This window comes from Alosa alosa, chromosome 6 (genome assembly GCF_017589495.1).
Source record: "Alosa alosa isolate M-15738 ecotype Scorff River chromosome 6, AALO_Geno_1.1, whole genome shotgun sequence".
Classification (NCBI taxonomy): Eukaryota; Metazoa; Chordata; class Actinopteri; order Clupeiformes; family Clupeidae; genus Alosa; species Alosa alosa.
Window position 1 is genome coordinate 34,335,572 of NC_063194.1, and position 26,108 is coordinate 34,361,679.

The window sequence follows — 26,108 nt, forward strand, 5'->3', positions numbered from 1 at the left end:
CGCGCCTGGTTAAGGTGTCTATGGTAACAACTAGCTCGGCCAATCAGGGACGTTGCTTTTATACCGTAGGGTTCTGGGTAGTGTTGTAAAATTCTGCTGGTTAACTTAGCGTTTTAGCATCTGTGTCATTGCATTACAATGTGCTCGCTGTACAAAACATAGAGAAAATGGATGGGATATTACCTTCTGGAAACCATGTGAGTCGTCACTGCTGCGGTCTTTTTTGATGCTGTGGCGGGTTCCGTTCTTCCCATCGCTTGAAGAGAGGTATCGATATGGACGGAAGGAGAAGGAAATACGTTGCCCCAGATTCAAAATATGAGATTCCATCAAGAACAAGGAGATACTGGAAAAGGAGGTTTGTGTTTTACTCTAACCTAGTCTAGTTAACTTACATTATTAAATAGTTGCTCTGTATTTAGGCTGTTGTAGTTCTGTGGTTTGTGTGATTTTACAAGCTTGTGACTTAGCTAAACGTAGCTAGCATGATGCAGCACACTGGCTAGCAAACTTAGCCACTCATTTTCATGTGTGTGTGTGGGGGGGCAGTGGTGGAATGTAACGAAGTACAAATACTTCGTTACTGTACTTAAGTAAATTTTCCACGTATTTGTACTTTACTTAAGTAGAATTTATAGTGCATACTTTTGACTTTTACTTCGTTACATTTTACAGCAATTATCTGTACTTTTACTCCGCTACATTTCTACAACACCATCGTTCCTTTTTATGATACATTTTATGATCACATTTTTTTTCTCTCTGACAAACATGTTTGTTTTACCAGGCGGCGGGGTTGCTACCAAAGATTCTGGAGCGCTACGTGCCCAGCTTCTAAATCTTTAAAACATAAGCTTCTAATCTAGACCAGGCAAAGCGTGAGCTTGTAGTCATCTGCATTCAGTAGGCTATATTCACCAGACCCATGGCTACACTGGACATTCTGTGCCTTTCTCTGTCTGTTATCTGAAGCGTTAGGGCCTCCTCTGCGATGAGATTGCTATCCGCGGATCAGCGAAGTTACAGGCTATGTCCATGCTTCTGTCACACGTCTGATCATTTGCGGCACAAATGAATGGTAGACTATTATAGAACCGCTGGCCGAAAAAAACGTAGCATTTTCCAGATTAGGAAATATTTCTTAATTGTGTGTGATCAAATAAAGAGGCATAGCCTACAATTGGGGGGTAGAAATGTGAGCGCTCATTCAATGTCTATGTGCGTCTGCGCAAGTGAAACTGAACCTAATCATAACACCTTTCTCAGCAACTTTTCTGTTCAATCAGCAGAATTGGCATTACGATCCATCCGACGTTTCCCTTGTCTACCCCGTTAAACTTCAGGCTCTCGTGTTTTGCTGAATGATATTTTACTCAGCAGATCACCCTAGTAGATAACCAGAATTACAGTCTCTAGAATTTTAGGTCAGAATGTAAACTGGGCCACAGATGGTAAGCACAATTGCATTAGCTTAAATCTAGTCGAGTATAACCTAAAACTAGCTTAATTAAAATGTCACAGCCCATACTAATCTTTCTTTTTAGAATATAGATATTAAGAGAATAAATCATTATGCAAATACTTTTACTTTTAATACTTAAAGTACATTTAAAAGCAGGTACTTTTTACTTTACTTAAGTAGAATTTATAGTGCATACTTTTGACTTTTTACTTCGCTACATTTTACAGCAATTATCTGTACTTTTATCCGCTACATTTCTACAACACCATCGTTCCTTTTATGATACATTTTATGATCACATTTTTTTTCTCTCTGACAAACATGTTTGTTTTACCAGGTATGGGCGGGTTGCTACCAAAGATTCTGGAGCTACGTGCCCAGCTTCTAAATCTTTTAAAACATAAGCTTCTAATCTAGACCAGGCAAAGCGTGAGCTTGTAGTCATCTGCATTCAGTAGGCTATATTCACCAGACCCATGGCTACACTGGACATTCTGTGCCTTTCTCTGTCTGTTATCTGAGGCGTTAGGGCCTCCTCTGCGATGAGATTGCTATCCATGGATCAGCGAAGTTACAGGCTATGTCCATGCTTCTGTCACATCGCCTGATCATTTGCGGCACAAATGAATGGTAGACTATTATAGAACGCTGGCCGAAAAAACGTAGCATTTTCAGATTAGGAAATATTTCTTAATTGTGTGTGATCAAATAAAGAGGCATAGCCTACAATTGGGGGGTAGAAATGTGAGCGCTCATTCAATGTCTATGTGCGTCTGCGCAAGTGAAACTGAACCTAATCATAACACCTTTCTCAGCAACTTTTTCTGTTCAATCAGCAGAATTGGCATTACGATCCATCCGACGTTTCCCTTGTCTACCCCGTTAAACTTCAGGCTCTCGTGTTTTGCTGAATGATATTTTACTCAGCAGATCACCCTAGTAGATAACCAGAATTACAGTCTCTAGAATTTTAGGTCAGAATGTAAACTGGGCCACAGATGGTAAGCACAATTGCATTAGCTTAAATCTAGTCGAGTATAACCTAAAACTAGCTTAATTAAAATGTCACAGCCCATACTAATCTTTCTTTTAGAATATAGATATTAAGAGAATAAATCATTATGCAAATACTTTTACTTTTAATACTTAAAGTACATTTAAAAGCAGGTACTTTTTACTTTTACTTAAGTAGGGTTGTCATTGTGGTACTTGTGGTAAATATTTCTCTGTGTATTTGTACTTTTACTTAAGTACTGAGATTCAGTACCTCCTCCACCACTGGGGGGGGTAGGCATACATGTTATACGCTCAGAACAGCCTCTGACAATAGATTTTTTTCCCATTCTTATTCTAGGAAGCTGGTTGAGGCCATCAACATGCATCTGTCAAAACAGGGAATGGTGAGTCATGAACATGACCTTTTGTGTGTATTTTAGTGACAATATGCTGCACTAAATGGCCACAATTTAATCAGATAACTGAAATAATAATCTTTCTTGATTAGTATCTATTTACAATGTTGAGCATAGTCTTGTGTCAGACCCAATGTTTAGTGGGATAATCGGAAAGCCCACCATTTGAGAGATTTGGTGGCAAAAACGTATCATTGCTATCCACTTTGCAGGCGGTTGGCATTTGGCCCTTTTTTAAGAGAGTATTATTTTTTTGCTATGATTTATTAAATATTGATATGAAGTACAGCTTACTTCAGGTAATTATAATGCAATGCATCCAACATGGATGTATGTGTATACAGTATAACCATCCTCTGTCCTCTGAGTCCTCTGACCTCGACTCTGACAATGGCTCAGAAGAAGGACACGATGGTGGTGGGATTACTGTAAGTAATCTACTAATAACTACTACTAATCTACTGTTCTGTGTTTGACTGTTTCACTGATAGTACTTCCTCTAAGACTTCTCTGTTCTTACACAGCAGAACTTGGATCAGGAGTCCTCTGACAACAGGTCTGAAGATGCACATGATGGTGATGACATTACAGTAAGGAATTTTAACTGGCCAATGATCTCGCATATGATTTTGTTGTCTTCAAACTTAAACTTGTTTGCTTTCTTTTTTCACCTAACCTGATGAGCTTAAGCCTTATTTTTACCCTGTATACACCAATGCCACAAACTTCCTAGAGTTTGTCAACTTTTCCTTGGACTTGTATTTTCCCCTTACAGAGCCTGCACACAGACCCTGAATCAGAAGAGCTACCACCAAATTTGAGCCAAACAACAGAGTCATCAATCTTCAGTTTTGAGGACAGTGTTGACCTTGGTGTGTTTGAACCACTATGGCAAACACACCAAGGTCAACACTGTCCTCAAAAATCCATTACTGACTCTGAATCCATTGGCAGTGGAGAAGAATTTCCCATGGAAGACAGCACGGACAAGTCAGTAAATGAAGAATCACATTTGGGAGTAGACGTTAATGAAAGGCTTCCTCCAGTAAATGATGAGCCACTTTACACAGGCTCACAACTGACAAAAGCTCAGAGTTTTTTTACTTATACTTTCATATGCTTTGAGACACTCACTTACTGGTGTGGCCCTGTCTGATCTTTTAGATTTGATTAATATCCACTGTCCAGAAAATGTTCTAACTTCAAAGCATCTGTTCCTGAAAGAGCTTAAACCAATACAAGGGCACCTAGAATGTCACAAATACTGTCCTAACTGTGAATATTACATTGGTGACCAAGTCACTGAAGGGCAGTGCTCTGTATGTAACTCTACATGGGATAGAAACAGCTCACAGAAGAGTGGCAATACACTATATCTGAATATTTTACAATATTCAAAGAGAAGATATTGCATGTTGTCTTAAGTCAGGAAATGTCACATGTAATTCAGAAAGTTATGATGACATATGTTGTGGTAAAATGTATCATAATCTGAACAAAGATGGTGGCCCACTAGATAGTCCAAATGCATTCTCCTTAACATTAAATTGTGATGGAGTTCCAGTATTCAAATCATCTCAGTATGCAATTTGGCCATTGCAAGGGATGGTAAATGAGCTTCCTTATCCGTAAAGAGAATGTTTTACTTTTTGGCCTATGGTTTGGTGCTAAAAAGCCAAATGTTAATACATTTTTGAAACCATTCACAAAAGAGTGTCAGTCATTGTCAACGGTTGGCTTCAAGTTACACAGAAACAACACTGTGAATAACTGTAGAGTGATAGCAGCTGTTATGATGTGTGATTCAGTTGCCCATTATGCAAAATATAACTCAATTTAATGGCCATTATGGGTGCAGCCTCTGCCTACATCCAGGTGAACAAGTTCCAAAGGGAAATGGAACCGTTAGGGTATATCCATACAAAGATGTTCAGAGATCATGCTACAACCCTGACTGATGCAAGGGAGGCTGTGCGCACCACCCAATCTGTGAGAGGCATTAAAGGGGTCACATGCCTTGTCAACATCCCACACTTTGACATCATATCAGGAATGCCTCCTGACCATATGCATAATATACATCTTGGAGTTGTTAGGCAAATAACAAGCATGTGGCTGGATAGTGAACACCATGGGGAGCCATACTATATCGGTAATCGTATTCCTGAGCTCGACCAACAACTCATGAGAATTAAACCACCTTGCAATATCACAAGAGTGCCCTGCTCTTTTCAGCAAAGGAAGTTTTAGAAAGCCAGTGAATGGCAGAACTGGTTACTTTTTTATAGCATCTTTGTGCTAAAGGGAATACTCCCCCATGCATTTTACCAGCACTGGTTAATCCTTGTCACCTTCATGTATTTGCTATGTAAGGACACGGTCACATCAGAGGGGTTAAAAAGATGTGAAAAGCTAGTTGTTGAGTTTGTCAAACAGTTTGAAACACTGATGGAAAGGCAAATGTGTCATTTAATGTACATTTATGTCTTCATTTGCCAGACTCTGAGAAATTGGGGACCTTTGTGGGCACATTCAGGATATATTTTTGAGTCTTTTAATGGGGAGATACTGAATATGTTTCATGTCACGCAGTGTGTTCCCCTACAAATAATGAAACAAATTCACATATAGACAAGTGTTGCCTCTTTTGAAAAACAATGCACTTAGAAATGCTGTGCCTAAATGTATACAGCTGTATAACAACTTGACTGGTGAAAAAAAGCTGAAACAGTTTGAAAGAGTAGCAGATCAAGTTGTGACCCTTGGTCTACACTTTGTGCGAAAACTTACTAACGAAGAGATGCTGGCTATGAGAGAGACATTTTCAGTCACCACGGATACAATTGTGAAAATATTCAGCAGGATTTTGGTCAAAGGAGAACTGTATTACTCAGAGCAATTCACTAGAGTAATGAAAAGGAACAGCTTCACTGTTTTGTTGGACAATGGACACATAATCACTGTGTATTATTACATTGTGGTAGAGACTTGATAACAGAAAATGTTTTGCTGTTGGAAGACGGTATGACAAATCACACAGTTCAGTTGCAAATTTAGAAAATGTGGTTGGCTTGAAAAGAGTGTTAAAAGGCAGGAAACAGGTTTTTGATATGAAATTCAATAGGAAATGTATGTTAGTTGATCTGCCACATTATGCCAACCTTTATGCATGTATTCCTCCACGTTCCAGTGTGGAGGACTGAAATGCCATGTTGATTATGAAATGTCATGAGAAAAAAAATGTTGAGGATGAAATGTCATGTGGAGAAATAAAAAGTGGACTCTTGTACTTTTTGCTGTAATGATTTCTTTTAAAATACTCTGCCACTTACATTTTACCATATATGAATCAATACATAGCCATATATAGTCTATCCATATGGCTTTATAATGTAAAATATAATGAATGTCATGCTAAATGTGATTTGGAGCCTGGAGCTTGCTTAACTCAAAAAAATACTTTGTAACAATAAACATACATGCAATAATGTAATACAGGTTTGTTTGCACAGCAATACACTCTAAAATATATTAATCAATACATAGCAATATGTTGTCCATCCATGTATTGCTATATATTTTCAAATATATGTCTAAGTTTCTCATATATTGAAATATATATCCCAATTTCGTCTCCCTTCAACCTTAATGAGAACGACACAATTTCAGTGTGTGGAAACCAAAGTTTTTTTTTAAGATGGCAAAAGTTTGAGCTAGCCAACTAGCTCCGCTGGTGGGAAAACGCATGGGACTCTTGAGTTAGTGCTGTCCTATTGCGTGGAGAGGGAATTTGAAAGACAACCGATTATAGAGCCCATCCGCTAAACCCCCAGTGGACCTCTAGATTGAAAAATCGTCAATGCAAGTGAATGTGAGAAAATAATTATTTTCTGGTCCCGTTTGAATTGTGCCATGAATGTGAACATATGTTGTCTGTGAATTTTTAATATAATTTTTTATGTTACGAGTTTGACAGTATATTATATGATTATTCGGCTATCAGTTGTGGAAAAGACATAACGAGAAAAGACTACATGTAAGCCTGTGGCGTGAGCTAGCTCTAATCGCTAACATTAGCTGAGATGCTAGTTTTGTAACGGCAGGAATAAACACACATGGTAACAAAAATATTCGAAACATGTCTAGCTTCACTCAACACATTAACACTATGATACAGTGTGATTGTAAAGTTGTATGGTTCACTGTGTTCAAAGTCGATCTTAATTAACCCTCTACATCTCGACCAACTGATGGTTGTTATGGGAAACTAGTTAGCTGTCTTCTAGCGGAAAGTTGTAGTCCACAAAGTGCTCCCACACAAAGTTTAACCGCATCAAACTTCTACCCGCTCAATTGTAGCATTCTTTACACAAAAATTTATATTAAAAATTCACAGACAACATATGTTCACATTCATGGCAAAATTCAAACGGGACCAGAAAATAATTATTTTCTCACATTCACTTGCATTAACGATTTTTCAATCTAGAGGTCCAGCGGGGATAGCGGAAAGGGCGGGACTTACCCGCCCCTCGGACTGAGCACTGCCAATGGTGAGTCCCCAGACCCTACATTTTAATGTGGGCCCTTCACTGGATCACAAACTGAAAGCAATAGCCTATGAACTGCCGCGGAGTAGCCTATAGTTATGAGCTTCAGCAGCAGCAAAATTAATTCTAGGATCATAGTAGGCTATGTAGTTATACAATGGTCGTCTAGTTTGCACTGAAAAAAAAAAAAACAGTGCACATAGAGTAACACAGTCCCGCCTCTCCGAGAGAGTTTAGTTTTTGGAAGTATAAGTAAGTTTCCCATTCATTTCTCCCATTGACGTTTTGGAAAAATCTGTATCTGAAGAGTTTTAGAGCATGTCTTACGGTGGGTTTCCACACACCGAAATTCCGTGTCACTCATTGAGGTTGAATGGAGCCGAAATTCGCCCTGGTTGAGCGAAATGAAAGCGAATCGCCGAGGCAGGCGAAACAAAGTTGGCGAAAGTTGAACTTTATTTAAATGAGGACCATTCGAGAACCAATCAGGTCCACGTGTTTGTGTTTGGAGGCGGGAGTTACCAAAAAGTTTGACCAAGACGGTGGAGACTACCTGAGCAGTAACACGAAAATTTGTATGTAATTAAAATGTTTCTACACAGACACTGGCACTTGTATCAACAGGAATTGCGGTTGATATGCCACACAAACTTAGTCAGAGCACATACACCACTAAATATATATGTTAAACACTCAAACTTTTTAGCTAGCTGACAGCTGTCATTGGATTGCATTGTAAACCTAGCTAGACAGCTAGGCTACAACACATGTATGAAATAAATTATGTCTTATTGACCTTGTTGTTTCTATGAACATGAATTGTTGTTTATAGGCAACATCAACTTAGTCGAGGCATAAAGAGCCCCGGATATCTTCATTAAGTAGTTAAATGTTTGAACTAGCTGATTAGCCTAATTGAAATTTGCGAGGTGTTTAGCTGTGTGGAAACCCACCGTAAGGCTAATCAGCTACGGCATAACTCATAAGCATACAACATATCATTTAGAGTGAAAAAACGAAGAGAAAGTCCAAAAAAGTCAAAGGTACAAGACTATGTACATATTTTAATTTCCGAGCGAAGGAACTACTCATAAAGCACCGTGCCTCACTGAATAATGTATAGCAAAGCAGCGCAATTTTACCATTTTAACGATAGCACGCAAACCTTTTTCTCCAAACAGTGATTTTTATATAGTTAATGTGCAGTTAATAGCAGTTATTTCAGGAGTAATTGTGTAAATAATAGTGTTTTGGTATTGAAAGTTATATTTACCATAGTGTATTTTATATTGTGTGTGTGTGTGTGTGAAAGCGGTTAACGTTAAACAACATGGTGCAGTGCTTCGTATCTGACTGCCATCCTGATGCCTGGACCGGTGCATGGTCTGCTCTTGGACCACCATATTCAGTTTATTAACTTGCTGTGAATTATTACACAAAATATTCATTAAATGTACGAAGAAGTATTTGTAGGTTAATTATTGATGATATGACTCATTCAATATGAAGGCTACAGTAGCCTAGCTAATGTTAACTAGCATTGCCAACCTCCCTGCAAAACCCACCACAACTTTGTAGGTCTTAAAACACAAGCTGACCCTCGGACACACAACAGTCAATAATGTGACCCGATTTAAAGGGGTTTTCACCCCTTTGGACACTCCTGATTTTGTCCTTGCAACAGTGAAATATTCACGGGGGGGCATGGACGGTTTTTTACTGCAGTGTCTAGCTGGTGGTAGCATCCAGCTTGGGCTATCAGCTAGCTAGTTCAAAAGTTTAAGTACTTAATGAGTATATACAGAGCTCTTTATGCCTCGACTAAGTTGATGTTGCCTATAAACAACAATTCATGTTCATAGAAACAAGGTCACTGAAACATAATGTATTTCATACCTGTGTTGCAGCATGTAGGCTAATGTTAGCAGCATTATAATGACATTCTAATGTCTGAAAGGCTAATGATTAGCCTATCGGCTATCTGTAAAGTGTTTAAACTAGCATTTACAGTGTTCTATTTGATGGTGTATTGGCACTAAGTTTGTGTGATATATAAACCACAATCCTTGTTTATACAAGGATAAAAAAAAAATATTCACATTAAGATTTTCGCCATAGGCAGGAAAAGACTCTGCCATCTTGGTCAGGAATTTTCACTGAGAAAGTTTATGCACTTTCAACCAATCAGAGGCATCACTGGGATTGTTCAGGATTGTGGGTAATTAAGTACTTATCCAAGACATCGCGAATAAAAGACATTTGTGACCCTGCAAGGCGAAACCAGTCGTTTCGGTAAAATTTACAAAATTAAGTTAGTCCCAGAGGAAACTTTTGCTTCTCATTTGTATCCCTTCTGTTGCTAAGGAGGCAAAATGGTGATTATCTTTTAAGGATCATTTAAGTATTACTTTTGTCACAATTATTTCTCCTAATTTTGCCTTAGGAAAATAAAACAAGCAAAAAGATGAGACACATAGCAATAAGACAAGTAGGAGTCACATAAGAGATATTAGTTTGAGAAGCAGGAGAAATACAGGAGATCTCATATGTTTGAGTGTAGTCTCACTTACAACTTGTTTCTCCTTAGGAGAAATAATAGAGCAGATGGAGTCACATAAGAGATATTAGTTTGAGAAGCAGGAGAAATACGGGGAGATCTCTTATATGTTTGAGGTAGTCTCATTTACAACTTGTTTCTCCTTAGGAGAAATAATAGAGCAAATGAGGAGACATTGCAATGAGAAACTGTTGAGAAGTAGGAGTTACAATTGAGATATCAGTTTGAGGGTCAAAAATAGGGCACTCCATAGCATTTCAAACTTTTATTTTATAAAACAAAGCAAAACAGTTGTACTTTAAAAATGGACTTTAAGCAATGGGAGCTTGCACAGTTGCACTTTAAAATGGACTTCAAGCAATGGAAGCATGTTAATGTTGTTTTTTTATAATGTGTATTCTTTTTTTTTTATTTTTTGTGTGTGTGTGTGTGTGTGTATGTGAGTTATTTTTAAAAGCTGCACAAGCAAATTGCATTGTACGGACCAACTGCACAATGACAATTTAAGTCTATCTATAAATCATACAACATGGAGAAATGAACTAATAAACAATAACATAAACAAACTGAACTTGTGCCAAAGCGTGCCATACTGTTTACAATGGTGGATGAAAGCGTGGGCTGGTCAATCTGCATCTTTTATCCTGGTGGTGGAACCAACCAAAGGGAGGAGGGAGAGAAGAGCAGAAAATAGAACATTGTTAGTTTGTGAGCCACTCAAAAATACAAAGTAAGACATTTCTTTGACCATCTGCTTTCATAACTGTGGGAATTTTGATACAGCACAAAGATCAGACACACCTTATTAATCACTTAAACACAGAATGGGGGATGTGATAGCTACCACTCACATTTGCTATATGTTGCCCAATTGAAAAACAGATTGTATTGATATATTTGTCAAGCTTAAACATGTTTGTTGAATTCCCTCACCTCATCTAGTGAGTAAACTATTGTCAGGCTAGGATTAACCCCTATCCAGTTTACCACTAGGCAAAACCTTGTTTTGGTTGGACTAAGCCTATTCAGTGTAAAAAAAAAAAATGGGCATCTGAAAATAGTTTAGTTCAGAGTCCTGATGTCAAAAAAGTAATTTGGGTAATTTTTTTTGTCATCTGGGAGCTGGCTCCATAGTCAGAACACATAACAACTAAATGTAGCGTTGCCTTGTTTAGTTCTGATAGTGGGTTTCAACAGGAACATTTCTCCTGTGATCAGTGAGGTTTAAGTGATGAGTATTGCTGGAACATGTCACACAGTCTCTCAAATCTGTAAAGGGATTCAAAAAGAGCTCACAAAGGAAGAACAATAAAATGTGTCATAACCTAGACAAGTTATGGACAAGAAAGTAAAGCTGACTCAATATGGCAAAAAAGCCTTCAGTATCTTCTTTCCATTACAGGGTTTCCCCAGGTTTGACCACCCCAAATAAGACTTTTTTTAAGACCACTTACATGAAAATTAAGACCTACATCACACCCATTATGCGGTTGTAAAACACCAGATCAAATCCATAATGACAATTAAAACAACACTTCCCCATGATGTGCTGTCCTCTCCTTTCGACTGATTATGTTGATTCATTGCGGCCGGTGCGAAAACCCAAAGTATTGTTTGCGCATATCCTAAGAAATTAGACTAGTGTAGTTGCCACGATACCAAAATTATTGTTTCGATACCGATACCACATCAAGAATTGCGATTTGACTTCTTCTCGATAATTCTTAAAAATGTATTTGATTTGGGGCCCAGACCACCTTGACATCATCAGTAATATTGAATATAGTGTTATCATTCACACCAGTGGGCATCCTAGATTCTGCTTGACTCTTTCCACACACACGGAAAATTATGGCTTATTTCATATGTTTCTATTTCATATACCTTCGAATTTATATAAAGTGTACAGTTAATGTATAGTATTTTTTAATCTGCATAATTACTATTAATCTGCTTAATTGCTAAACATATTTAGTCATTTGAATACTTAATATTTATTTTTAAACTATTACACCTAGGCAAATTTAATGTGGTGTGTAGGCCTAGGTGTAATTGAGTGTTTGTCACTTTAAGAAATACGTGAGTAATTACTGTAGCCTTCAGTCTCACGGTTTTAGGCTAGTGAATAATAGTTGCACATAATGCATATTTGTTCGTACACACGATTAGTAGACCTACGTACATCTCATAGCCTAGGTAGGTTAGCAACACAAAGTTGAGAGGTGCAAGTGAGCAAATCAACTTGATATTAGCCTATTATTATGTGTTACCACAGAATCACTTAAGCTAAACTAGCAGCCATGTCTCGCTGTTTATGGCACGACAGCTGCGCATATGTGTGTGAGGAGAAAAGACGCACAGCCACAGGCTTGGGGAGGAGGCACTCTGCCCGCCCCTTGGATTAAGCGAGGTGAATGGCTCGATTCCAGACTATACATTTCAATGATATAGGATGGCCCGCCAGGCTAGTTTTTTTCCCCCATTTCACTTTGGCAACGGAATTTAAGACTTTTTCCAGACCTTAATTAAGGAACATGACATTTAAGACCGTTTAAAGACTTTTTAAGACCCCGCGGCTACCCTGCATTATGTCAGGAATACCAAAAGTACTACTATACGGCTCTGGGCTATACTTCCCTGTCCATAACTCAGAATTGGCTGTGCCACATTTTCTTTTTCCTATGAACAGCACACAGTGATTTCCAACAAGAGCTATGGATCAATTCATACCGGATTTGTCCTTTAAGTGATTTGTAAACAAGGAGTGCTTTAGGGTCAATCCGGTAAATCAAAGACAATGACTCAATATTACATCTAAATTAGCCCAAAACATTTAGCTCTGATCACTCAAGAGACACTGACAATTGTCAAGAACAAAAACAAAATACAGAAAATACAGTATACACCAGGGGTTTTCAATTAATTTTCAGCGAGGTCGTTACGGAAAATTTCCTCAAGCAAAGGTCCGGAGCATCATAATGTTTAGGCTATGTATATGTATGTATGTATAATATATATACAGGGGGCGGAGCCAGAGGGGGGCTCGGGTGGAGGCCACCCTTGAGATTTGATTGGCCACCCCAGGTGCCACCCCAAATCCTAGTCTGATTGGCCATTAACATGGTGTTGGGACCTTTCTTGATGCACTTGCAGCAGTGTGAAGTGTCAGGCGTCCCAAATGTCCTAGCAAACACACTTGCCTTTATTTGGAGAAACTGAGTTCTCATTTGTTGCAAGCAGACACACGAGAGAAAGAGACTCACACAGTTCCCCACTGCGTCCCTCTTTGAATGTAAAATGTTTTGTTTGTGATTTTAAGTGTTGTTGCATGTTCGGTGGGCTTTGTGTTATACAAGAGATGTACGGGGGTTTTTATTGTTGGTGTCGGGTGTTTGCCGCCGGTTTGGCGTTCGTTCACGCTGTAAACCAATTGTTTGGTTTGCTGCGATTCCGCTCATTCATTCATTCACTCATTACAACGTCATTACCAACTTCATTCTTGTCAATAACAATTACATAGTGTGGTACCCACTAGCTTGTCGTCCATTTGCCATGTCATATCGTCTGTATAGTGCCCATAATCTGGTTAACGCATACATCTACTCACAACACTTCCTGACGACGCTCCGACCTCTGTCACTGTCCCATTGCGGAAGCGGGGGGTAGGGAGCAGGGCATTATGCTACAGGGGTGTTTAGGATATTCTTTTGGTTGTTTTGTTTCTTTATGCCTTGTGGTTAGGTACATATTTATAACAGACATATGTTTTGTTCATTATATACTTTTCTGTTGTTTTCTATATCATTGTTATGTTGATTTATGTTATGTATTAGTGAGCCCTATTCTGAGTACTTCCCTAGCTCAATGGTGTGCCTCAATTATCCCCATTTGACAGTAATAGCTGGGGCTATTTAATGGGGTAGCTCAGTTCCCAAAGGGTGCGTAGTAGGTGAAGGACTCTCCTGTTGTGAGGCAGAGTAAGTTATGTGTTATGCTGATACTGCTGACTATGCATTGTTTGTGCTATCTTTGTTTGTTTTTGGTAGGGAAAAGTATTTTGTTTATTAGTGTTGCTATTTTTGAATATGGTGAAAAATAAATAATTGAAATTAACAGATTGGGTTGACCGCCCGGTCGCTCACAATTGAACTGCGGAACGAAAGGTTTCCCCGATCAGGAAATACTCCTTAACCCTCTAGGCGCCACGGTCGACTTTAGTCGACAAGATGCGGTACTGAATAAAACGGCCGATTTAGTCAAATAGGGTGTCCTATTTCGTTCGACCTCCACTCCACTAGATGGCAGACATGTCATACGTCATCCCGAGGCTTTAAACAAAACTTTCTAGCTACAGCGCATTGAATCAGTGCGTGAAATACCGGAGCTAGTGTGCGTGTGAGCCACTTTGTCAGAGTGATATTGTCAACGTCAGCGAGTATTTGCATTAGATTATCGTCTAATGGCATCAAAAAGGTTTACCCGAAATGAAGTGTTGGGTCTTCTATTTGCGGACCCTGATTCTAAAGGGGAATATCTGCCTTCAGAAAATGACGGTGATTCGTTTAGTGAGGCTTCAGATGCATCCCTGCCTTGCAATGATGCAGCTGGACAAAGTGAGAGTTTCCTCCATAGTTTAGCTTACACCAAGCACAAACGTTGAATCGTTTGCCCAATGTCACTGGTGGGAATAATGTTTCACAGGTTCTAAGTGTTCATCGGGAAGTTAGCATGGTGTTAGTGGTGTGGCGAACAAGGCTGGAGGTAGTCTAATGTCCATAGCGCTAGCTTCTGTCTTCTGAATGTGTGCCTCTCCGCAATCGCGGCGACAGCAACGTGGTGGAGCCTTTGTCTAATGCCACTGGGTATGTTAGACAAGGTCGAAGTGCTCATAGGACAGTTAGGGGGGAACGTAGAGGCAGTGTGGGGAGTCGCAATGAGAATGACGGTAGGCCTAGTCCAAGCTGCGCAAATTCTCTCCACTCGACACGAGCGCAAGGCAAATCTGGCCATGCTGCTCGCAACAGGAGCAAAGGTGGTGACACGGGGCAGGAGAGCCATTAGGCCATGCATAGTCTATCACAAGATGATGGGAATGCCGGCCCTGTATGGATATGGATATGGATAGTCATTATCTCTACAGCAAAAGGCCTGCTACATAAAAAAAAAAAATTGTCAGCCATTTATTAGTAATGATTTACACTGTTGATTATCTATTTCCCTGACCATTTAGGACATATATGTGTTGGGAGACGCATTTTTTTGTGTGTTCATGTCCTTGTGATGTGTGTGTCTTTGTCAGCTAAGAAAAAACAACAACAAAAACATCAACAAAAACAACTGCATCGCTACAAAAAAAAAAGAAAACAAATACTAACATTGTCTCTTGTCTTGTCTTGGTAGTTGTAGTCTGTGAAATTCGTCATCTCACTCCTGATCTGTGCCTTGCATGACAGTTTGGCAAGTGAGCTGTTAGGGATTTTCAACTAGGCCTACCTTAGGTCTTGAACTTGAACTTTGAGGTCTTGTCTACTTGTGTTTGTGTGTCATCTGAATAATATATATGTGCCCCATACATGGAATCAGAGTGCCTACTGTATGTAGTAAATGGAAAATCTCTACAGCAAAAAAGGCCAGTCTACCTTGTGATTGTTTAGAGCTACATGCATTTGGTTTGTTTCTGCCATTTATTAGTAATGATTTACATAGTTTGTTTACTACTTAGTATTTATATTTACCTGAGCATTCAGTATTGTGCAATATAGCATACAGAAGGTGAGGGACATTTTGGGGGAAAGAAGTGGTGCATTTTATCATTCAAACATGCGACTTTTCATGAAAATTTATAATCCAAGATGGCCGCCACCATATGGCGTCATAATATGCAAATTAGATATAAACATTTAAATCCCTACATAAACTTTGGGTCATCCTTAATATTTCTCTAATTTACAGAAAGTCTCTATCTCTTATCACTTTTAAGATATAGCCTTTTGAAATGAAGATGTCAAAATCGAACGTTTCGAAAAAAAACCTCTGGCACCTAAGGATACAAGGAAGTTTATTGTCACATGCATATAGTTACTGGAAGTAAGAAATGCAGTGAAATTATGTCTGGTGTCAGCCTATTTGTGCAAAGTGGGGGTAAAAAAGTGCAGTAGAAGAGGGGTTTAGTAGATTAAGTGGCAAGGGCTGCATAAAAAAAGGTGGGGAGGATTGGGATTGGGTGGGGGGCACCAACAAGGAGCACCCAAGAGCAACAGGGGCAAGGAAAACTCCCTTACCAAGGAAGAAACCTTGGGCAGATCCACGGCTCAAGGGGCTAACTCAACTGCCAGGGTCTTGGTGTGTGTGTTGGGGGATGACAGGGGAGATGGGATAGTGTGCTGTGTATGTGGGGAGAGGGCAGTGTGCAATACAGTATGTGTGTTGGAGAAGCTTCATGATGAGACAATGTGCTGTGTATTGGGGGCAGTGTGCTGTAAGTATGTTGGGGATGTGTGTTGGAGAAGCTTCCTGATGAAATAATGTGCTGTGTATGTAGGGGAGAGGGGAGGGGGCAGTGTACTGCAAGTATGGTGAAGGGACTTACTATTGCAAGCAGAGTACTGTATGTATGATGTATGTGAGTGATGTAGATGTGTGTGTGGGCGGGAGGGGAGTGTAGCAGTGACTGTGTGTGTGTGTGTGTAGTGTGCGTGTGGATAGGTGGGGGCAGTGTGCTGTAAGTATGTAGAGGATGTGTGTTGGAGAAGATCCTGAAGACAATGTGCTGTGTATGTAGGGAGGGGGGGGGGGCAGTGTGCAGCAAGTATGTAGAGGAGGCTTACTGTAGCAAGCAGTGTGCTGTATGTATGTGAGGTGATGACAGTGATGATGTAAGTGTGTGTGTGTTTTTTTGTGTGTGTTGGGGATGGGAGTGGGGTGGGGGGGCAGAAAGGCTAGGCATTCAAGGACATGGGTAGATGGAGGAGAAATCAAAAATAATAAATAAAAAGTTCTATGGAGATGTGCAAAAGTTGGAGAAAGTCAGATATGTGTGTGTGTGTGTTTTGACGTGTGATGAAATAAGAAAAATAATAAAAGGTCTATAGCATAGGGTGAGGGATGTAAAAGTGCTAAAAGTCTTGTAGGTGTGTGTGTGTGTGTGTGTGGGGGGGGGGGGGTCATGAGTGCTGAGGAGTGAATGAGTGCAAAGTCAGTATAGTGTGAGTTCAGAGTTGTGAAATGTTTGAGAGTGCTGAAGAGTGAATGTGTGCAAAGTCAGTATAGTGTGAGTTCAGAGTTCGGATGGCCTGGGGATAAAAGCTTCTCCTGAGTTTCTCAGTTCTGGCTTTGTGACTACATAGGCGTCTTCTTGATTTCAGCGGTAGGAATAATCCATTGTTAGGATGAGAAGAGTCCTTCAGAATCTTTTGGGCTCTTAGGAGTACTCTTCTGGAATAGATATCTTGTAGAGCAGGGAGTTGAGTTCTTATAGTATGTTCAGCTGAGCGCACTACTCTCTGCAGAGTACTACAATCTCTAACTGTGGAGTTCCCATACCAGGTGATGATGCTACCAGTTAGAACACTCTCAACCGCTGAAGTGTAGAAGGCCTTCATGATGGATGTAGAAACTTTGAATTTCCTTAGCTGACGAAGGAAGTAGAGTCGTTGTCTGGACTTCTTCAGAACATATTGAGTGTTAACAGTCCATGTTAGGTCTTCAGTAATGTGGACACCAAGGTATTTAAAACTTGTGACTCTCTCTACAGGTTGCCCGCTGATCATTAGTGGGGTGTAACTGTAGTTCTGCTGCTGCCTTCTGTAATCCACTACCATTTCCTTGGTTTTATTGATATTCAGTGTCAAGCTGTTAGATTGACACCACTGTGCCACCTCATCAACCTGATCCAAGTAGAGCTGTTCATTGTTGTTACTAATCAGGCCCAAGATCACTGTGTCATCTGCAAACTTGATGATGGAGGTATGACTACTGTTGGATTTGCAGTCATGTGTGTAGATGTTGTACAGCAGTGGACTCAAAAACACAGCCTTGGGGAGCACCAGTGCTGATGGTTAATGAGTCAGATGTCAGACCCCCACTCTAACCACTTGTGAACGGTTGGTGAGGAAGTCAAATATCCAGTGACACAGGGTGGTGTTTAGTCCTAAGGCCTTCATCTTTGTGACCAAGGTGAGAGGTACTATCGTGTTGAATGCTGAACTAAAGTCAATGAACAGCATCCTCACATAATTCCCATTCCCCTCCTCCAGGTGAGTTAAGGTGGTGTGCATGAGGTTTGAGATGGCATCCTCTGTAGACCTGTTGGCTCTGTAAGCAAATTGGAGGGGTCAAAGGAGGCAGGGAGGATGAGCAGATAATGTTTTTCACAAGCTTCTCAAAACACTTCATCACTGTAGACGCCAGGGCTACTGGGCGGTAGTCATTCAGACATGATGGACTTTGTTTTTCGGTACTGGAACAATAACAGACTGCTTGAGGCAAGTAGGAACTGTCTCTTGAGCCAATGATGTGTTAAAGATATAAGTGAACACAGGAGCTAACTGAGCAGCGCAGGATTTCAAAACCCTGTTAGAAATTCCATCCGGTCCAGCAGCTTTTCTACAATTAACCCTCCTAAAGGCATTGCTCACATCGACCTCAGAGACACAGAAAGGTGCATCCTCATTTGCTTCACATGCTGCAGCTAGTGCAAGATAGTCTGTGTTTTTCATGTCAAAGCGAGCATAAAAAGCATTAAGTTCATCAGGGAGGGCTTTACTCACATTCATCATAGGAGGGGACTTTCTTTCAAAGCCAGTGATGGTTCGGAGTCCTTTCCACACTCGTGCTGGATCACCCTCCAAGAAATCAGCTTCAACTCTGTCTCTATAGCGCCGCTTAGCATCTTTAATAGCTCTACGTAAACTATAAGATGCTGCTTTGTAATCAGTCATATCCCCTGAAATAAGCCCAGCATTATAAGTCATGGTGCGTGTCTTTAATGCCGTTCTCACTTCTCTATCCACCCATGGCTTCTGGTTAGGGAAGCTTCGGATCTTTACAGTTGGGATGATGGAATCAGTTAGCATATTGATGTAACTCAATGATACTTCCGTAAACTCATTGATGTCAGCAGAGTTCGTCTTGAACATCTCCCAGTCAACGTTGCTAAGGGCGTCCTGTAGCCTGGCTTCCGATTGGTCAGTCCAGCGCTTGACCTCCTTCGTCACTGGGGGGTCCGTTCGACTTCTCTGATTGTACATAGGCAGTAGGAAAACAGCGGCATGATCTGATTTTCTGAAAGCTGGTAGAGACTTCGCTTTGTAACTGTTCTTGAACTGTGTGTAGCAGTGATCCAGTGTGTTGTCACCACGTGTAGGGAAGTGAATGTGTTGAATAAATTCAGGCATGGACCGGTTCAGATGTACTTGATTGAAATCACCGGCCACAATAAGCGCAGCTTCAGGGTGCGTGTGTTGTTGTCTATTTAACACTTCTTGCAATTCTGAAACCGCAGCATCTGTGTTGGCTTGTGGAGGAATGTAGACAGCGTTGAATATTACCGAAGTAAACTCACGGGGCAGGTAGAAGGGTCGACAGACGATCGCTAGATGTTCTAGATGAGGCGAGCAGGACTTTGAGAGAACGGTGACATTTCTAGGATCACACCACTTGCTGTTCGTCATGATGCAAACACCGCCACCTTTCGATTTTCCAGATTCCTCAGTCCTGTCAGAGCGAGCAGCAGAGAAAAACTCCACCGGAGTGATGGCACAGTCCGGTACAAGTTCAGTTAGCCATGTCTCAGTAAAGCATAGAATGTTACAGTCCCTGATGTCTCTATGAAACTGTATCCTCGCTCTTAGTTCATCCATCTTGTTCACAAGAGACTGGACATTGGCTAGGAGAATGCTAGGCAGTGGAGGCCTATGAGCTCTATTCCTCAATCTGTTACGGGCCCCGGCTCGTTTTCCTCTGTGTTTTTTCCTTCTGCGCAGAGATGCGTCTCCATGGTTCCCTGATGCATCTCGGAGAATCTCAGTCGGCCAGGTAGAAACGTTGATTAAAACATCCCGAAACAAAAAAGGCAATTCATTTCCGATGTTTCTAAGTGTAACGCCATCATACGTAATCAGTGCAGTGGAAAAGTGCAAAAAATTAGGGGTTAATAAAAGGTAAAAGAGTAAATATAAGCACAAGTTAGGCGGAGCAACCAAAAGGCGTCCAACGCGGCGGCACCATGGCAACCTACGCAACTTTGTGTAGGCTTAACAGAGGTAGCCTAAATATCGTGCCTATGACGATGACAGCTTTAAAAAAACAAACAAACATTTATTTCACTTGTCTCGCTGGATTGAAGGCAGAATGTGGGCTGTTGCGCAAATAGATGAATGACGGTCGGGAGATTCCGTAAAAAAAAAAAACTAAAGTTTTGCTAACATTTTCTCCATTATTATCGTAAAATATGTCTCCATGCAGGGCAGGGCTGGTTCTAACCTAGGCTAGGCTACTATATTTGGGTGGGCAACATAGCAAAGCTGTCAAATTGGATCAAAACTAACATAAACACAAAACAAACACAAAACAATCAGTACTACCTAGCTTGAGTTGCTGCAGCCAACAGCCAGGGATAGGCAGTATGTCTGATACATGTATGTAAAATACAAAATAGTATGTTGTCATTTTTATTTTATTTAGTTTGAAAAAAAATGGCATCATATTTTGTATCAAAATACTTTATAGGTTTGTAGTTTAAAAATAGTGCCAAATTATTTTGGTAAAACCAATAACCTACTTTTGGTGATGTGATTTATAAAAGTGCAAAACAATGAATGCAGCACTGGTGCTGACTTGTAATTTGCCCAGAGTTGTTGTGATCAGAATATTGAGATTCAGGGAGATAAGTTTCTTGAGAACAGAATATTGAGATTCAGGGAGATAAGTTTCTTGAGAACAGAATATTGAGATTCAGGGAGATAAGTTTCTTGAGAACTTTAGTCATCCAATTCAAACACATGGAACCGGTTATGTGGTTGCCCTGCAAGAAGTTGCACCATGTTTGCACACATCCACAATACACTCCTTCATACCAACCTCAAGATTGATTAATCATCTCATCGGAAGACATGGAACCGGTTATGGTTGCCCTGCAACAAGTTACCCCACGTGAAAATTGAATTAATAATTTGCCCAGACTTGTTGTGATCATAATATTGAGATTCAGGAAGATGAAATTGCTCACATACACAATACACTCCTTCATACCAACCTCAACTTTCTTGAGAAAATAAACAAATAGACAAAAAAGCAGGTCAAATTATTGTAACAGCTACAAAAATAGATAGCCATAGAGTGGCGGAAATGTCTTGGATGAGTATATTTTGTATATCTTCATTTACAGTAATATAATAAAATTGATTATATTTTAATGTCCCCATGATGGAATTTGTTTTTGAACAGCATAGCCCAGTGACAGACAACTTAGATAATTAACTTTAATATGTTTGTATTAAATTTTATTCAAATACAAAGACATTTTATGTGAGAGTAAGGTATTTGTGTTTTTTTGTCCTTCAATTTATGAGTATGGTGTTTGCATCTGGTTCCCTAATGTATTTGTGCTCATTTCACATCTTGAGCCTGTTTTTGTTTATCTGATGTTTTGCCTCATGCCACTTTGAATCAGTGCCTCACTAGTGCCACCCTTGTTAAAAAATGTCTAGAATCGCCACTGTGTATATATAATATTAGGATGGATGGATGGAGCCTAGTTGTAGATAGATACTTTATTGATCCCCAAGGGGAAATTCAAGAAGATTGTAGGCCTAGGCCTAATGTTTAATGTGAAATAAAATAAGTAGCCTAAAAGGCAACATTCGAAATGAGGAGAAATAAGGCAAGATAAGAGTGATTGGGGAGAAAAACTGAGTAGCCTTGGCTATTTTAAAGATCTTAACGTGAACTTAAAATAAAATTTGAGCTGAGACAAGGCTGGTTCCTTGAACCCATTAATCAGCAAGTTTAATTTATTTTTTTTAGTTTTTTTTTGTTGACCCGAAATCCTGGAAACCCAGGAACATCACGTTGTTGGGCAGTGAATGCATGTCGGCTTAACTAGATTGTGGTGGATCAATCATATTGCCTTCTTAAATCGTAAAATATTCTGTGGTCTCAGTTCACTGTTGAATGGGCCTAGCCTACCCTATGCATGCTCAATATGCTTTGTCTAGTAGAGGTTCTTCAAATTGGCGCTTTTAAAAATCGCCTGTCTCAGAATAGAAGAGGTCCAGGGCAATTCTGCGCCAAAACTGTCACATCCATATTTAGCCTAGTTGGCGTTACGGACGTGACAGTTTTGGCGTGGTATTGCCCCCGTGATCGCTATATAAAGCTCTGTTCTCGCTGTCTAGCTTCCTCCTCTTTGAGCAATCGATGATTTGAAAATAACTTACTTATCGTTAACTTAGATATCCATCTGATTGTTTCTCGTCCCGCCTCCTCTCCTCATTTCGTTTCAGGCTATCAGTCTCATCCCCATAGTAGGCTACTTTACTCACTGACTCGACTTTATCAGAATTCACAGATTTCACTGGCTGAGTAGCAGCAAGTTTAAATGATGGTTCCTGAAGTAAATGCTGAAACATTTAGCGCAGCTTTGAAATTTTGATGTATGTTCAGCCCATCTGTAAAATACCTTCATAAAACCTAGTGGAAATTTCGCCTCTATCATTTCTATGACAATGTGATTTTGTAGCTTTCGTAGCTACACAGTTTGATGTTAACTGTATAAAGGTTGAATAATTTTAGTGCAATAGGGGCCTACCTTTTATAAAAAACCCACCAATAATGCTCACCACAATTGGAAATAATTTAAAATAAGAGAACATTACCCCAGCTTCATGGATGTTTTGGAACCTCCAGCCCTCGTAACAAAAGCCTTCTTGACCTTTGCGGATTCCACAGCTGTCCATCCGCAGAGCGTTCCACAGTGCATAAGGTAGGCTGCAAATAAAAAGCAAAATCAATCTATCAGTGTGGTAATAATAGATCTGAAACTGACAGTTCCAGTCATTGATTTTGATTAGCTGAAACGTGTTCCTTTCTGTTGTAATTCCCAAGTTCCAGCAGCTTTTCTACAATTAACCCTCCTAAAGGCATTGCTCACATCGACCTCAGAGACACAGAAAGGTGCATCCTCATTTGCTTCACATGCTGCAGCTAGTGCAAGATAGTCTGTGTTTTTCATGTCAAAGCGAGCATAAAAAGCATTAAGTTCATCAGGGAGGGCTTTACTCACATTCATCATAGGAGGGGACTTTCTTTCAAAGCCAGTGATGGTTCGGAGTCCTTTCCACACTCATGCTGGATCACCCTCCAAGAAATCAGCTTCAACTCTGTCTCTATAGCGCCGCTTAGCATCTTTAATAGCTCTACGTAAACTATAAGATGCTGATTTGTAATCAGTCATATCCCCTGAAATAAGCCCAGCATTATAAGTCATGGTGCGTGTCTTTAATGCCGTTCTCACTTCTCTATCCACCCATGGCTTCTGGTTAGGGAAGCTTCGGATCTTTACAGTTGGGATGATGGAATCAGTTAGCATATTGATGTAACTCAATGATACTTCCGTAAACTCATTGATGTCAGCAGAGTTCGTCTTGAACATCTCCCAGTCAACGTTGCTAAGGGCGTCCTGTAGCCTGGCTTCCGATTGGTCAGTCCAGCGCTTGACCTCCTTCGTCACTGGGGGGTCCGTTCGACTTCTCTGATTGTACATAGGCAGTAGGAAAACAGCGGCATGATCTGATTTTCTGAAAGCTGGTAGAGACTTCGCTTTGTAACTGTTCTTGAACTGTGTGTAGCAGTGATCCAGTGTGTTGTCACCACGTGTAGGGAAGTGAATGTGTTGAATAAATTCAGGCATGGACCGGTTCAGATGTACTTGATTGAAATCACCGGCCACAATAAGCGCAGCTTCAGGGTGCGTGTGTTGTTGTCTATTTAACACTTCTTGCAATTCTGAAACCGCAGCATCTGTGTTGGCTTGTGGAGGAATGTAGACAGCGTTGAATATTACCGAAGTAAACTCACGGGACAGGTAGAAGGGTCGACAGACGATCGCTAGATGTTCTAGATGAGGCGAGCAGGACTTTGAGAGAACGGTGACATTTCTAGGATCACACCACTTGCTGTTCGTCATGATGCAAACACCGCCACCTTTCGATTTTCCAGATTCCTCAGTCCTGTCAGAGCGAGCAGCAGAGAAAAACTCCACCGGAGTGATGGCACAGTCCGGTACAAGTTCAGTTAGCCATGTCTCAGTAAAGCATAGAATGTTACAGTCCCTGATGTCTCTATGAAACTGTATGCTCTTAGTTCCTCCATCTTGTTCACAAGAGACTGGACATTGGTAGGAGAATGCTAGGCAGTGGAGGCCTATGAGTTCTATTCCAATCTGTTACGGGTTCCTCTGTGTTTGGGCTTTGGCAGAGAGCGTCTCCATGGTTCCCTGATGCATCTCGGAGAATCTCAGTCGGCCAGGTAGAAACGTTGATTAAAACATCCCGAAACAAAAAAGGCAATTCATTTCCGATGTTTCTAAGTGTAACGCCATCATACGTAATCAGTGCAGTGGAAAAGTGCAAAAAATTAGGGGTTAATAAAAGGTAAAAGAGTAAATATAAGCACAAGTTAGGCGGAGCAACCAAAAAGGCGTCCGAACGCGGCGGCACCATGGCAACCTACGCAACTTTGTGTAGGCTTAACAGAGGTAGCCTAAATATCGTGCCTATGACGATGACAGCTTTAAAAAAACAAACAAACATTTATTTCACTTGTCTCGCTGGATTGAAGGCAGAATGTGGGCTGTTGCGCAAATAGATGAATGACGGTCGGGAGATTCCGAAAAAAAAAAAAAACTAAAGTTTTGCTAACATTTTCTCCATTATTATCGTAAAATATGTCTCCATGCAGGGCAGGGCTGGTTCTAACCTAGGCTAGGCTACTATATTTGGGTGGGCAACATAGCAAAGCTGTCAAATTGGATCAAAACTAACATAAACACAAAACAAACACAAAACAATCAGTACTACCTAGCTTGAGTTGCTGCAGCCAACAGCCAGGGATAGGCAGTATGTCTGATACATGTATGTAAAATACAAAATAGTATGTTGTCATTTTTATTTTATTTAGTTTGAAAAAAATGGCATCATATTTTGTATCAAAATACTTTATAGGTTTGTAGTTTAAAAATAGTGCCAAATTATTTTGGTAAAACCAATAACCTACTTTTGGTGATGTGATTTATAAAAGTGCAAAACAATGAATGCAGCACTGGTGCTGACTTGTAATTTGCCCAGAGTTGTTGTGATCAGAATATTGAGATTCAGGGAGATAAGTTTCTTGAGAACAGAATATTGAGATTCAGGGAGATAAGTTTCTTGAGAACTTTAGTCATCCAATTCAAACACATGGAAGTCATCCAATTCAAACACATGGAAGTCATCCAATTCAAACACATGGAACCGGTTATGTGGTTGCCCTGCAAGAAGTTGCACCATGTTTGCACACATCCACAATACACTCCTTCATACCAACCTCAAGTTTGATTAATCATCTAATCGGAAGACATGGAACCGGTTATGGTTGCCCTGCAACAAGTTACCCCACGTGAAATCAGAATATTGAGATTCAGGGAGATAAGTTTCTTGAGAACAGAATATTGAGATTCAGGGAGATACGTTTCTTGAGAACTTTAGTCATCCAATTCAAACACATGGAAGTCATCCAATTCAAACACATGGAACCGGTTATGTGGTTGCCCTGCAAGAAGTTGCACCATGTTTGCACACATCCACAATACACTCCTTCATACCATGTTTGCGGAAGACATGGAACATCCTGCAACAATACACGCGGAAATCAGAATATTGAGATTCTTGAGAACAGAATATTGAGATTCAGGGAGATAAGTTTCTTGAGAACTTTAGATCAAACACATAGTCATCATCAAACACATCGGTTATGTGGTTGCCCTGCAAGAAGTTGCACCATGTTTGCACACATCCACAATACACTCCTTCATACCAACCTCAAGTTTGATTAATCATCTCATCGGAAGACATGGAACCGGTTATGGTTGC

At 40.2% G+C, this 26,108-nt stretch overlaps 2 protein-coding genes across 4 annotated transcripts in view; both read left to right on the forward strand.

The window, feature by feature from the left end:
• The first annotated feature begins 104 nt into the window (after positions 1-104).
• LOC125296623 lies at positions 105-4,030 on the forward strand. Of its 3 annotated transcripts, XM_048246635.1 has the most exons (6): positions 105-358; positions 2,817-2,862; positions 3,219-3,302; positions 3,399-3,464; positions 3,650-3,708; positions 3,780-3,859. In XM_048246635.1, exons 1-6 carry the CDS (start codon positions 276-278, stop codon positions 3,808-3,810), a joined length of 369 nt encoding a protein of 122 aa, XP_048102592.1. In that variant the 5' UTR covers positions 105-275; the 3' UTR covers positions 3,811-3,859. The 3 variants fall into 3 exon arrangements, with proteins under 3 accessions (XP_048102592.1, XP_048102589.1, XP_048102591.1); XM_048246632.1 differs by having other exon boundaries at positions 3,650-4,030; XM_048246634.1 differs by having other exon boundaries at positions 3,402-3,464; positions 3,650-4,030.
• A 692-nt stretch (positions 4,031-4,722) lies between these two features.
• The window catches only part of LOC125295945, a 44,786-nt gene continuing 23,400 nt past the window's right edge, over positions 4,723-26,108 (forward strand). Inside the window, exon 1 of the mRNA XM_048245527.1 lies at positions 4,723-4,863. Within this exon, the coding sequence (XP_048101484.1) occupies positions 4,723-4,863 (141 nt within the window). The remainder of the gene's footprint in view (positions 4,864-26,108) is intronic.

Bases quoted from the DNA above. Each gene is read 5' to 3' on its own strand.
- LOC125296623 (XM_048246632.1), top strand. From the start codon at position 276: ATGGACGGAAGGAGAAGGAAATACGTTGCCCCAGATTCAAAATATGAG. The intron at 359-2,816 runs GTTTGTGTTTTA...TTCTTATTCTAG, and splicing joins AGGAGATACTGGAAAAGGAG to GAAGCTGGTTGAGGCCATCA. The intron at 3,303-3,398 runs GTAAGTAATCTA...GTTCTTACACAG, and splicing joins ACGATGGTGGTGGGATTACT to CAGAACTTGGATCAGGAGTC.